The sequence below is a fragment of the Pelophylax lessonae genome (assembly GCF_965119305.1).
Source record: "Pelophylax lessonae genome assembly, chromosome: 13".
Taxonomy (NCBI): Eukaryota; Metazoa; Chordata; class Amphibia; order Anura; family Ranidae; genus Pelophylax; species Pelophylax lessonae.
In genome coordinates this window covers 57,023,148-57,036,115 of record NC_138780.1, presented here as the reverse complement: position 1 = coordinate 57,036,115, position 12,968 = coordinate 57,023,148, and the positions used below count along the sequence as shown (strand labels likewise).

Here is a 12,968-nt window from a genome sequence, read left to right as displayed (position 1 = left end):
GGCACCTAAATCGTGCCGCTATTTTTGCATGATAAATCTAGCTGCAATTGCGGCAAATCGCAACTGTGTCGCTCAAAAAGGACCAGAAGCTTCTTTTGGGCAACAGTGTCACGCGTTGCAATTTCCCATAATTGCAGCAAGATTTATCACGCAGCAAAATCTCGGCGCACTTGGGGTGGCATTAACCTCCTCCCACCCGGCCAATTCATATATACGGCTGGGTGGGAGCTTCCTCTATCTGAGTGGACGTTCCTAAATGTACTTCAGAAGTAGGGAGATCGCGCAGCAGTGTGATCTCGGTGTGCCTTTGTCCCTGGGACACAGAGCAACACAGCTTTGTAGAAGTGCTCTGTGATTGGCCCTCCTGATCACATGACGGCTGTGTCCAATCACAGCCGTCATGTGATGTCAATACAGCTGTTGTCACTGGGATCGGCTCTGCTTCTCCTCACACAGAGCAGATCAGTGCGGGTAGGCGGCGATCAGTGAGCATTGAGCAGTTTTACTGCTTTTTACTAAATGATCACCCAGCTAGTGTCAACACACAGTGTTCCCAACACCTGTCGTCACACATCTGTCCCAGCAAAATAATCTGTTACAGTGAACTTCTATCCGTGATCATTTGCTGCATCTGCTAGTGATCATCTGGCACACATCATCTGCCGCATCTGCCAGTGATCATCTGGCGCACATCATCTGCCGCATCTGCCAGTGATCATCTGCCACATCCCAGTGATCAACATCTGTCACAGGGCCTTCAAAAATGTGATAGGTACTCAGGAAATTAAATGTGTAATTTATGCTCCTAGAACGCCTGACGGTGCTTCTTGGATGTTGGGCCTCTGTATGTGGCCAATCTGTGGAAAAGTCTCACAAATGTGATATCGCCATAATAAGGAGTAGCAGAATGTATTTTGGGGTGTCATTTTTGCTATGTACATGCTATGTGTTAGAAAAATCTTAAAAAAATTGACAACTTTGGGTAAAAAATAAATAAATAATAATAGGTTTTAATTTTCTTTCCACATTTTCCAAAAACGTATGGAAAAAATGACATGTTCAAAAGACTCATTATGTCTCGTAGAATATAAATTTAGGTGTTTTCTATCCAAAAATGGGGTAATTTTGTAGGTAATTCTATTGTCCTGGTTCTCCAGGGCCTTCAAAAATGTAATAGGTACTCAGGAAATGAAATGTGTAATTTATGCCTTTAGAAAGCCTGACGGTAATACTTGGATGTTGGGCCTCTGTATGTGGCCAGGCTGTGGAAAAGTCTCACACGTGGTATCGCCATACTCCAGAGGAGTAGCAGAATATATTTTGGGGTATAATTGCAAGTTTATCTATGCCATGTCTGAGAAATAACTTGTTAATATGACAATTTTTTGGAAAATAGTTTACCCAAACTATTGTGGGTAAAATATTGCAACTTCAAAAAACTCACTATGCCTCTTACTAAATACTAGGCCTGCACGATATTGGAAAAAAAATATATTGCAATATTTTTTTTTCCAACGATCTATATTGCGATACTGAGAATGGATGGAAATCATGAAGTATTGCATCAGGGCATGCAGGCAGCAGCACAGCCTTCTGATTGTAATTGCAGATACAGGGCAGGCCAGGGTTAATAATGGTATACTGATACTCTCTCAGTGGCAGTCAGTGTGGGTGGCAGGTGTAATGTGCAATGTAAACTTCTGTGGCATCCTTTGCCAGATTTGCAGACGCAAAATCTCTGCACTGCTATGGATCATCATCTGCTCACCTACTTCCTCTCTATGTGACATCCCCATAGACTTTCCTGGTGTCAGGTACCTTCTAAGAACGGAGGACCAGACGTGTTGGGGGGGAGCAGAGGATAAACAGTGGGCAGGGTTGCAATTTCGCAGCTGTGTATTTGATGTATGATGTAGCTGAGGGAAGTGGAACTCATTACACTAGCCACTCCCAACACTGTAATTTAAAACTATATAGTAATCCTCCAACCTGCAACCCCAGCCAAACTTTTTTTATTTTGTAGGATTTGGGTAGAGTATGGAAAGATTGAAATCCTCTGTTGGGCTTTGAAATGGTTTGTCCCAATTGTGGATTTTCTCACACTTTTTGTCCAAGTGACCACCAAGCCAAAAATAAAATGTAAAAAGGTTACCTCTTACAGGGTTCATACACATTTTAACCAATAAAATTCCATGACTTTTCCATGACTTTTCCATGACTTCACGTAAATATTCATGACCTAAAGTTTCATGAAATGTCTATGTATACATGTTAAATAAGAAGAAAATCCATGTCACACGCAGCATATTTTTACTAAAATAAATGACAATCTTTGTAGTGTACAATACCTCTGCAGTTAGGGTTTCGTTTCTGGATACAGCGCGACTAAAAATGGTCCCTTGTTTTACAGTGGATGAGATGGAAGCACCACTGCAGCAGCTGAGAGCGGGTGTCACTTCGAGCGCACGGGTGAAAAAGCTGAGAACTCTGATGTAGGGGGGGGGACTCTGGTGACCAAAGACCACTTTCCACAGAGTGAATGCACTAAGGAAGGGAGGGGGGGTCCTGATACAAGGAGGAACCTTTATAACAGTGCTCCCTTAAATCAGTGACCCCCCCCCCCCCAGACTGGCCGGGCAGCACTGTCACTGACCTCCTCTTAGGTGCACCATGCTCTGGTTTTATCCTGTAGTCTCCTCTCCCCAGTCCACACATGTCTGACTTCTCCTGTGATCCCCATCCCGACAGCACTCCCACTTTTGACTCCAGACCCCCTCAGAGACTGCAGACATGATAAAAGACAAGAGATGGTCAGAGATTACGGACATGATAGAAGAGATGGTTAGAGGCTGTGGACATGGTACAGGAGATGGTTAGAGGCTGCGGACATAATACATGAGGTGGTTAGAGGCTTGCAGGGGGGTTGGAAGGCGCAGGGGAGCGGAGAGCACTGAGGGGGGCAGGCAGGGAAAACCAGGGGGGATGTAGAGCACAGGGGGAGGGGGGGGGGGAACTGGAGAGCACTGTCTGGGGGGGGGGGGGGCAGGAAATCACTGAGGGGGAGGCAGGGGGGGGGGGGATCACTGGGGGAGCCAGACTAAGAGCACGGAGGGGGCTAAAAGAGCACTTAGGGGGGCCAGCAAAGGAAGTTGTATAGGAGGGGGATGGGGCAGCTGCATATAGAGGAATTTAACTTTCCATATTCCTAGTGCAGCTTCTGAGAGGAGGAGAAACAACATTCAGTGACATGAGGAATATGAAAGTTCAATTCCTCTCTATGCAGCTGTCCCATCCCATCCCCCTCCTATCCAGCACACGAGACTCCTCACTGACATTCCACAATAGACTCCTTACTGACATTCCACAATAGACTCCTCACTGACATTCCACAATAGACTCCTCACTGACATTCCACAATAGACTCCTCACTGACATTCCTCACTGACATTCCTCACTGACATTCCACAATAGACTCCTCACTGACATTCCACAATAGACTCCTCACTGACATTCCACAATAGACTCCTCACTGACATTCCACAATAGACTCCTCACTGACATTCCACAATAGACTCCTCACTGACATTCCTCACTGACATTCCTCACTGACATTCCTCACTGACATTCCTCACATTCCTCACTGACATTCCTGACAGACATTCCTCACATTCCTCACTGACATTCCTGACAGACATTCCTCACTGACATTCCACAATAGACTCCTCACTGACATTCCTTCTGCCGCTGCCTTCTTCACACAGATGCGGGCGGCCCGACGGACACCGGCCTGACACCCCCCCCCCAGTGCGGAGATGCGGGCAGCCCCGCGGACACCGGCCTGACACCCCCAGTGCACGTGCCCCCCCCTCGCTGGTACGTCTCTGAGAGCGGGACAGTATAGCCACGATTTCTTAGTTTCAGTTTCAGCGGATCAATCCGCCGCAGAGTTCCGAGCCTGTCACAGTCTATTCATATTGAAGAGACCAGTGATCAGGCTTCAGCTGTGCGCTGCGGCCGATTAATCCGCCTAAACCCGAAACACAGAAAATAGTCCCACTTACTGTCCCCGCTCCCACAGAATACAGGGGGCCCCGAGACAAAAATAAATAGTTGCACAACACAATTCCATGACTTTTCCAAAACTTAGTAAGTTTTCCCATTTTCCAGGACTTTTCCAGTCCTGGAAAGTGTCATGTCAAAATCCCATGACTTTTCCAAGATTTTCTTGACCGTACGAACCCTGCTCTTATGCTGGGTATCCTTTTGCCTACAGTGCTGTTCTGTACTGTACCAAGGAATTTCATTCATGCAGGATATTTCTCACAATGCTTTTCTCCCAGTGGTGTGACAATAGTACAGTGCAGGGATTGTGTTGCTCATTCTTTCTTTCTTTCCTTAGCCCTTGTCCATTCATGAAAATCCTTGCATTTGATTAGAATGGGCAGAAGAAAAGAAGGTGCAGATATGACAGGATTCCCCCTTGTCTATTTACAGAATGGCTTTTTGTTTTATTAGAAAAATGTGTAAACTGATAAACATGAAATGCAAGGACAAATGCTTGTATAAAGTTGTATGCAATTAAATACACTCAGGAGTCGGGACTCACAGTGGTGGTAGGAGGACTAGGAGCCGGTAGAAGAACACAGCCGCATACAGTGACTCACTCGACTTCCGTGCACTGCAGCCCACACGTTCAGTCTCCGCCCTGCAGCTAGTACCAATCACGCCGTGAGTAGCGGCACAGCGAACCAATCAGGTGCGCAGGCACGCGTGATTGGTTAGCTGTGCAGCTGCTCACGGCGTGCTGCTCACCGCTGAAGTGTGGGACGGATGTAATCACTGTGAGTCCTCCTCCTCCCCCCCCCCCCCCCCCCCGAGTCCCGACTTCTCCCTGCCTATGCTAAATATCGTGTCTTCGGCAATATGAATATCGCCCATGCCCGCAGAACGATAGTCGATATCATATCGACTATCGTTCTGCCCTTCTAAATACCTTTGTCCTCTTTACAAAAAGGGGTTTTTTCGGGGATATTTGTACTGTTCTGACATTTTAGGACCTCAAGAAATTCTATACTCAAGTCAGTACATCAGGACTGATCAATTCTCAATGATCCGTAGCCTAGCTTGTAGACTCTATAACTTTCACAAATCTATTATCATACACTTATCAGGATTTTTTTTTTTACCCAAGACATGTAGCAGAATACATTCTAGCCTAAATTTATGACGAAATTTGATTTTATTGGATTTCTTTTGAAACAGAAAGTAAAAAAATAATATTGGGGGCTTTTCTTCAAAATTTTAGCTCTCTTTTTCGCCTATATCGCAAAAGAATAAAAAACCCAGTGGTGAATAAATAACGGCAAAATAAATCTCTAGTTGTGTGAATAAAATAATAACAACGTCATTTGGGTACAGTGTAGCATGACTGAGTAATTGTCTTTCAAAGTGCGAGAGCACTAAAAGCTAATGTGTCTGAGAAAGAAGGGGTGCCCAGTATTGAAGTGGTTAAGAAGTAATGGCATCGCAAAAACATCCCGCGTTTTGTAGCAATTTGGGATTGCAGGCAGAATGGTGGCAATTCAAATCGCTTAGGTGTAAATTGAGCCTAAATATCTCGGTGCGGTGAGTAGCAGTCCACCGCTACCTCTTCTCTTCCCCACCTGTCAATGGCTATATAATATATATATATATCGGATAAGTTCACCTTTTTAAAAAAAAAAAAATAAATGCACATTTTTTGCAAGTAAATTATTTATCTTTTTTTTTTTTTTCCTAAGGAGCCTGTAAAGCATTGCACCCGTGATCTACTGTCAGGCTCCTGAAGACTCTCAGAATAGCTGTCTGCCCCATACCTCCTACATTGGCAGGCAGTTACCTGAGAGCAGGAAGGTCAATGAACTAGGAGAGAGCTCACCAGCGCAATGGCAGACAGTAGTTGTAGTTCATGCATTCATGGAACACTGTTTTCAAATTTTGACAGAGGGTGCAGGGAGAAGGTCCCCTGTCTGCTGTCACGGGGAGCGGGAAGATTGGGGGGGAAGAGACAGTAGATGCGGAACATGTTGCATGTTACACCCCAAATACGGCTGTAATATGCAAGATTTTCAGAAAGGCAAACTTCGCCTTTAGGCTTGGTTTACACTGCTGAGACCCCAAAGTCACACAACTTGCTTGCGGCTTTCTTGCAGCTTTTGTGATTTAACATTGCAGTCTAAGGCAGTCAAGTTGCACCAAAGTCACAGAAAAGTAGTGCAGGAACCTTTTTTTCTCGATGCAACTTGAGTCGCATTGATTAAGATGGCACCCATTGAAATGAATGTGTTTTGACTTGTCACGCGACTTTGTGTCATAAGTCACAGCAGTGTGAACCAAGGCTTAAGGATGCTGTCAGCTTAACAGCAAATAGCCTCCTAGCATCCAGTGATGCTGTCAATGGGCACAGCCTGATGGGAAAGCTGAGACACTAATTCCCCATTAGGTCCAGTCTCTCACTTTAATGGACAGAAGGCAGATTGGCTATAGAGCCAATAGCAGTCTGTCTATTGGCTATGGATCTGCCTGCTTTCAATCAGGAACAGACCTGATGGGGAATTAGTAACTCTGATACCCCATTAGGCTTCACCCACCCAGCTTCAAAAATCCTCGTCTGTGCGACAGCTGCAGTGGTAAGGGAAGCTCAGCCTCAAAGAAGATGGAGGGTCAGTATGGACACTCTGGTCTCATTGTGCCTTTGCATGTGGTGACTGCCCAAATTCATGTACCAGTTTACAACAGATATATGGATTTGTCGCCTGCATCAACATTTATCATTCAGAAGCATGTCGGAAGAGTGTTGCCGACACTATTTTTTGCATTTCTGTGAGAGTGCCCCAGAATTTAGCATCCCATTGCCACTGTGTATTGCTGCAGTGTTCTGGCTCTATCTTCGCGGCCACAACATGTGTATACCCCCAGACGCTGCCTCTGCAGCTAAAGGGGTTAGTGGTTTGGGAGAGATAAAAGCATGGCTCAACTGTAGGGTTTTAGGGCTGGTTCACACTGCCAACACACTAAAGGCCCGTACACACGTACCGATTGTCGGCCGTAAAGATTCGGCCGACGACCGATCGGCCGATTGTAGGCTTGTTAGTATGATGCTTCCGACAGCGCATTTTCGGCTGAACAGAATCTGTCGTGCAAGCATTAAAATTTTTGTTGGCCAACACCAGAACGGCCGATTGTTCGCCAGTCAGTACAGAATTCGGCCGACAGACAGCAGATTAGCAAAACTGGGCATGCTCAGAAAAGAAAAAACACAAGGAAAGTTAACCATCACATGACATCACTTCTGCAGTCGGCTGTTGTTGGCCGACAAAATTCGTGTGCAGTCTTTTGCACTTTTCAACAGACAAGACAGCCCTCGGACAAAAGACGGCCGATCGTTTGGGCCTTAACCCACAGCAGTTGAGTGTGCGGGTATCTCTCCATTCTGGGTGTAGCGAGCCAGCAGCAGGGGCTGCTATGGTGCAGGTTTCCTTTCACAGCTCCCTTTTTTTTTTCTATAATTTTAGTACAAACTTCACGTGAAGTGCACAAAGTAACACTTCATTCAGGTCACCATACACCAGCATGGTGTGTTGCACTGCTCTACAGTGACATGCAGTCTCGCTCTGTGATAAAACGTAGCATGTCTGCATTTTATCGCAGCTCACTGCATCGCAACTATGGGCTGCTTTGAAGCAGGGACAGGGCACAAAGAAAACAACTGTGTGTATTCTAGCAGTTACTGGCATTCTTCCAGGGCAGAAAAACGCAGCTCGTGTGAACAAGCCCTAAAATTACAGGTCTGTCTCACCCACAGGACACCTGCCGATCATTCATAAAAGGGCATTGACGTAACCGCACTAGATAGTAAGCAAATATGTTAAAACATACCTCCTAAATTTTTGAGACTGGAATGAGGGACACCTATTAGCAAAATTATGTAGGCATAGGACACATGCCCCCTTAAAGGAGAATTATACAAAAAATGATTAGTGCTTTTAAAAACCACAAGTGCTTTTTTCTTTTTTTTTAAAAAAACACTACAATTCCTTTATTGGGGTTTTTTTTTTTTTTTTTTTTAAATTAAAGATGCAGCCATTTAGAAACTAGATGAAAGGTTTAGCATCGGGAAACTCTTTTGAAAGATAAATAGTTCATTTTGTGGACAACTATAAATGAGGGACAAATGAGGAGGAAAGAGAGCCAGAGGGACTTTGTACTAAATCGGGGACAGGGTCTCTCAAAATCAGGTACAGAATAAATATAGCAAAGAATAACCAATCATCTCGTAGAAATGGTTTACTCTGACATCTTAGTTGAAACTTTACACATTGCTCCCAATAAATGTATATTTACCTCCATGAAGATTGTTCAGCTTTTCGGGAATCTTCTGCAAACGTTCATAATTAACTCTAAAAGAATCGTGAATGGCCTCAAACTGTTCGGAAGACATTGAAGAAAGTATGTTTAATCAACCACATAGAATTGTTTTTCCTCCTACAGCAATATCCAAGAATCTCACGTGACCATGTTCACGTGATAGTGCCTCAGCTGTACCACATGACCGCTCACTAGAGCCTTTCCTGAAGATAAACGAGTAGACGTGAGGTTTAACAGAGCGCCCTCTCTGTCCAAAGCTATGCAAAAGGTTGCATTACCGAGTGCGGTAACTAGGTGTGAGTGACGAGGGTAGGCATTTCTCACGGAACACCGTAACAAATTCCCCTGGCTCTCGGCTGGGATCGGATCTCCGCCCTTCGGTGTTTTAAAGACACTACTTTATTCACCCTTTCCCCACCCCCGATGCAGCCATTCAATTTCTAGATAAGAGTGACGCATCACACACATGTATGTGTGACACTATAATGGTACACATGTTACATGTATGTGAAGATAAGAGGTGGCATTCAGAGAAGCCACAATGCAAATCCCCATCACTGCAAGGCAGCCAATTAGCATTTAGCATCACACATACCTCCCAACTTTTGAACTGCAGAATGAGGGACTCCGGAGGAAAGAAAAGACCTGCGTCACGCTAAGCGTGGGCATGGCCAAACTCTTAACAGTGGGAGGGGCTTAAGAGATGCAGTTAAACATAACTTGGGCTTCCATGTACCTATAAAATATGCTTTGTTTGCTTTGCCTGTGCCTACCTAAACCACTTCAGCCCGGAAGGTTTTACTCCCTTAATGACCAGGCCATTTTTTGTGATTCGGCACTGCGTTATTTTAACGGAAAATTGCGCTGTCGTGTGGCGCTGCATCCTAATACAATTGATGTCCTTTTTTTCCCCACAAATAGGGCTTTCTTTTGGTGGTATTTGATCACCTCTGCGGTTTTTAGATTTTGTGCTATAAACAAAAAAGAGTGACAATTTTGAAAAAAACGCCATATTTTTTACTTTCTGCTATAGAACATTCCCAATAAAAAAATTTAAAACATTTACATTTTTTATCAGTTTAGTCCAATTTGTATTCTGCTACATATATTTTTAGTAAAAAAAAATCCCAAAAAGCGTATTTTAATTAGTTTGCGCAAAAGGTATAGCGTTTACAAACTACGAGAAAAGATTTTTGGACTTTATTTTTTTATTAGTAATAGCGGCGACCAGCGATTTTTAGCGGGACTGCGACATTGCGACGGACAGATCGGACCCCTAACTGACATTTTTGACACTTTTTGGAGATCAGTGACATTAATACAGTAATCAGTGCTAAATATTATGCACTGTTACTGTATAAATGCTACTGGCAGGAAAGGGGTTAATACTGGGGTTGCTCAAAGGGGTTAAATGTATGCCTAAAGTGCTTGATCACTGTGGGGGGGATGGTTCTGTGACAGGCACAGAGAGATCGCCGTTTCAGCTTAGCTGAAACTGCTGATCTCTCCCTGCCTGTCTGACAGAAGATCAGCCTGCTTTGTTTACATAAGCAGGCAGGTGTTCAGTCAGTTCTCCTGACGATGGCGGGAGGGCAGCGGCAATCGCTGCCGCTCCTCCCGTGGCCCACCTCCCGCTGTGTCAAACGCCGAAACTACGTGATTTTGCGCAGCCGAGCCGTCCTGCCACAGTAATACTACGGCGGGTGGTCAGCAAGTGGTTAAAGAAAAACTTTATTAAAAGTCAGGGACTGCACAGCAACTGTTGAGACAAATACTTCAGGGAGAAATAATTAATGTACAGTAATGTGTATGTAGCACTGCCCCCTTGGGAGCTGCTTAAATTGGATTCCCCTGGGTTACCCATAGCAACAGTCTATTAATCAGTTTACGACCGCCCGCCGCAGATGTACTGCAGCAAGCAGCCGCTCCCAGGCAAATCGCTCGTCAACGGGGAAGCCGATGCAGCGGGCAGGTGGCTTCCGATTGCCGCCTGACACCCGCGATCGTTCTCCGCTGAGAGAGAACAGTCAACTGTTGTAAACACAGCTGACCGTTCTTCTCCCTGAAATGATCATAGAGCCCATGTGATCCTTCTATATAGGATCATATGTCTCTATGGTAATTTCAGAAGCCACACCCCTCCACAGTTAGAAACACTCCCCTAGGCTCACATTTAGCCCCTTGATCACCCATAATGTTAACCCCTTCCCTTCCAATGTCATTATTACAGTAACAGTACATATTTTTTAGCACTGATTACTGTAGTAATGTCACTGATCCCCCCAAAAGTGTCAAAAATGTCAGTTAGGGGTCCGATCTGTGCCGCAATGTCGCAGTCCCACAAAAAAATTGCAGATTGCAGCCATTACTAGTAAAAAATAAAATAAAACAATAAAAATGACATAAATCTTTTCCATAGTTAGTAGACGCGATAACTTTTGTGCAAACCATTTAAAAATACGCTTATTTTTTACCAAAAATATGTAGCAGAAAACAAATTAGCCTAAAATGTTAAAACGTTTTGATTTTTACATTTTTTTTTATGAGAATGTCATTTAGCAGAATGTAAAAAATATATATTTTTTTTTCAAAATTGTTGCTCTTTTGTTGTTTATAGTGCAAAAAAATAAAAATCGCACTGGTGATCAAATTCCACCAAAAGAAAGCTCTATTTGTGGGGAAAAAAAGGACATACATTTTATTTGGGTACAGCGTTGCGTGACCGTGCCATTGTCCGTTAAATGAACACAGTGCCGAATTGCAAAATAGGGCCAGTCAATGAACAGTCCAGGGGATTTGGTGTTTTGTATTTTATTTTTGGAACTTGGATGGGAGAAGGGATGAGTGGGATACTCCAACTTGATAGCTATGCACAAACTCTGAGGACTTCTAGCTGTATTGAGTGCGGCAAGGCCGCTGCTTCATCTTGCCACTGAAGTGAAGATTTGAAAGGTAAACTGTTCTCTGGGTTATTCTTCAGGGTCTAACTTGGCACCCCCTTTCTCACTGGCTGTGTGTGTTAGCTTCTGTCCACTGACCCCACTGGAGTGGTCCCCTTATTGGGCAGACCCCTAGCAAGCAACCTGGTACTCACAGACAGTGGCGTACCAAAGTTCGGCGCGGGGGGGGGGGGAGCGGCCCGCCCCGGGTGCCACTTACTGGGGGGGGGTCAGGCCGGTGTCCTGCCTGCATCTCAGTGTGAAGGCAGCTGCAGTGGCAGCTCCTTCAGTCCGCGCTGCTCACGGGGGGGGGGGGGGGGGTGGAGCCGAGGCGGAAAGAAGGTGAGTGCCCGAGTGTGTGTGCTGTATAGGAGGGGGATCTTTCCAAATTCCTCCTGCAGCCACCAAATGCCTGATTCTCCTCCTCTCCCTCCTGCAGGCATTCAGCGGCTACAGGAAGGGTAGGGAAAGATCAACTCCTCTACAGTATATGCAGCTGCCCCATCCCCCCTCCTATACAACTTCTTTTGCTGGCCCCCTCAGTGCTCTCCACCAGTGTTAATTTCGTTGACTAAAACCGACTAAAATGTTTTCGTCTACAAAATTAACACAATTTTAGTCGACTAAAATACGACTAAAACTAAAACAATTAAGATAACTAAAATACGACTAAAACTAAAATGGCATTTTAGTCTTAAGAATAAAATACGGCCAGTCCTGAGTTGATAGACCCCAACATGTTTGCCGAGTTGCAGGTTGAGGGGGATATCAACTCAGGGGTGGCAGTGCTGGAGCATGCGCCCTCCCCCAGCTGCCAGGGGGGGGTCGGCTCCAGGAAGAAGGGGGGCCGTAACTCAGGAAAGGTTAGAAAGGTTGTGGTAGTGGGGGACTCAATTATCAAGAGGACAGAGAGGGCAATCTGTAAAAAAGATCTCGTGAACCGAACAGTATGTTGTTTACCGGGCGCCCGAGTTCGGCATATCGCAGATCTGGCAGACAGATTGTTGTGCGGGGCTGGGGATGACCCAGCGGTCATGGTGCATGTGGGCACTAATGACAAAGTTAAAGGTAGGTGGAGGATCCTTAAGAACGATTTCAGGGACTTAGGTAATAGATTGAGGAAAAGGACCTCCAAGGTGGTTTTCTCTGAAATACTGCCTGTACCTCGAGCCACACAGGAGAGGCAGAAGGAGATTAGGGAACTTAACAAGTGGCTGAGGAATTGGTGTAGACCAATGTAGACCAATGTAGACCTGACCACAGAGGAAAAATGGGAATGCTTTAGGAACATATTAAGCAAAAGCATCTTGCAGTGCATTCCTATGGGAAATAAATTTAGAAGGGACAAAGTCAAACCTGGCTGGCTAAACCGGAGCGTTAAAAAACTTATTAGGGGAAAAAAATTGGCCTTCAGGAAATATAAATCAGAGGGCACAGTATTGGCTTTCGACCAATACAAGGAGGCAAATAGGAAGTGTAAACACAAAATCAAGATGGCTAAAATAGACTTTGAGAGACAAATAGCGGAGGATAGCAAAAAAAACCCAAAGAAATTCTTTAAGTATATCAACAGCAAAAAAACTAGGGCAGAGCATATTGCACACATAATTAGCGATGATGGGG

At 44.9% G+C, this 12,968-nt stretch overlaps 1 protein-coding gene across 2 annotated transcripts in view; it reads right to left on the bottom strand.

Moving 5' to 3' along the window:
- The window catches only part of VTI1B (vesicle transport through interaction with t-SNAREs 1B), a 499,519-nt gene extending 490,921 nt beyond the window's left edge, over positions 1 to 8,598 (bottom strand). For both annotated transcript variants that reach the window (XM_082275949.1, XM_082275948.1), the window contains exon 1: positions 8,383 to 8,598. In XM_082275949.1, coding sequence (XP_082132075.1) covers positions 8,383 to 8,479 — 97 coding nt within the window. In that variant the 5' untranslated portion in view covers positions 8,480 to 8,598. The remainder of the gene's footprint in view (positions 1 to 8,382) is intronic.
- Between the last annotated feature and the right edge of the window lie 4,370 nt (positions 8,599 to 12,968).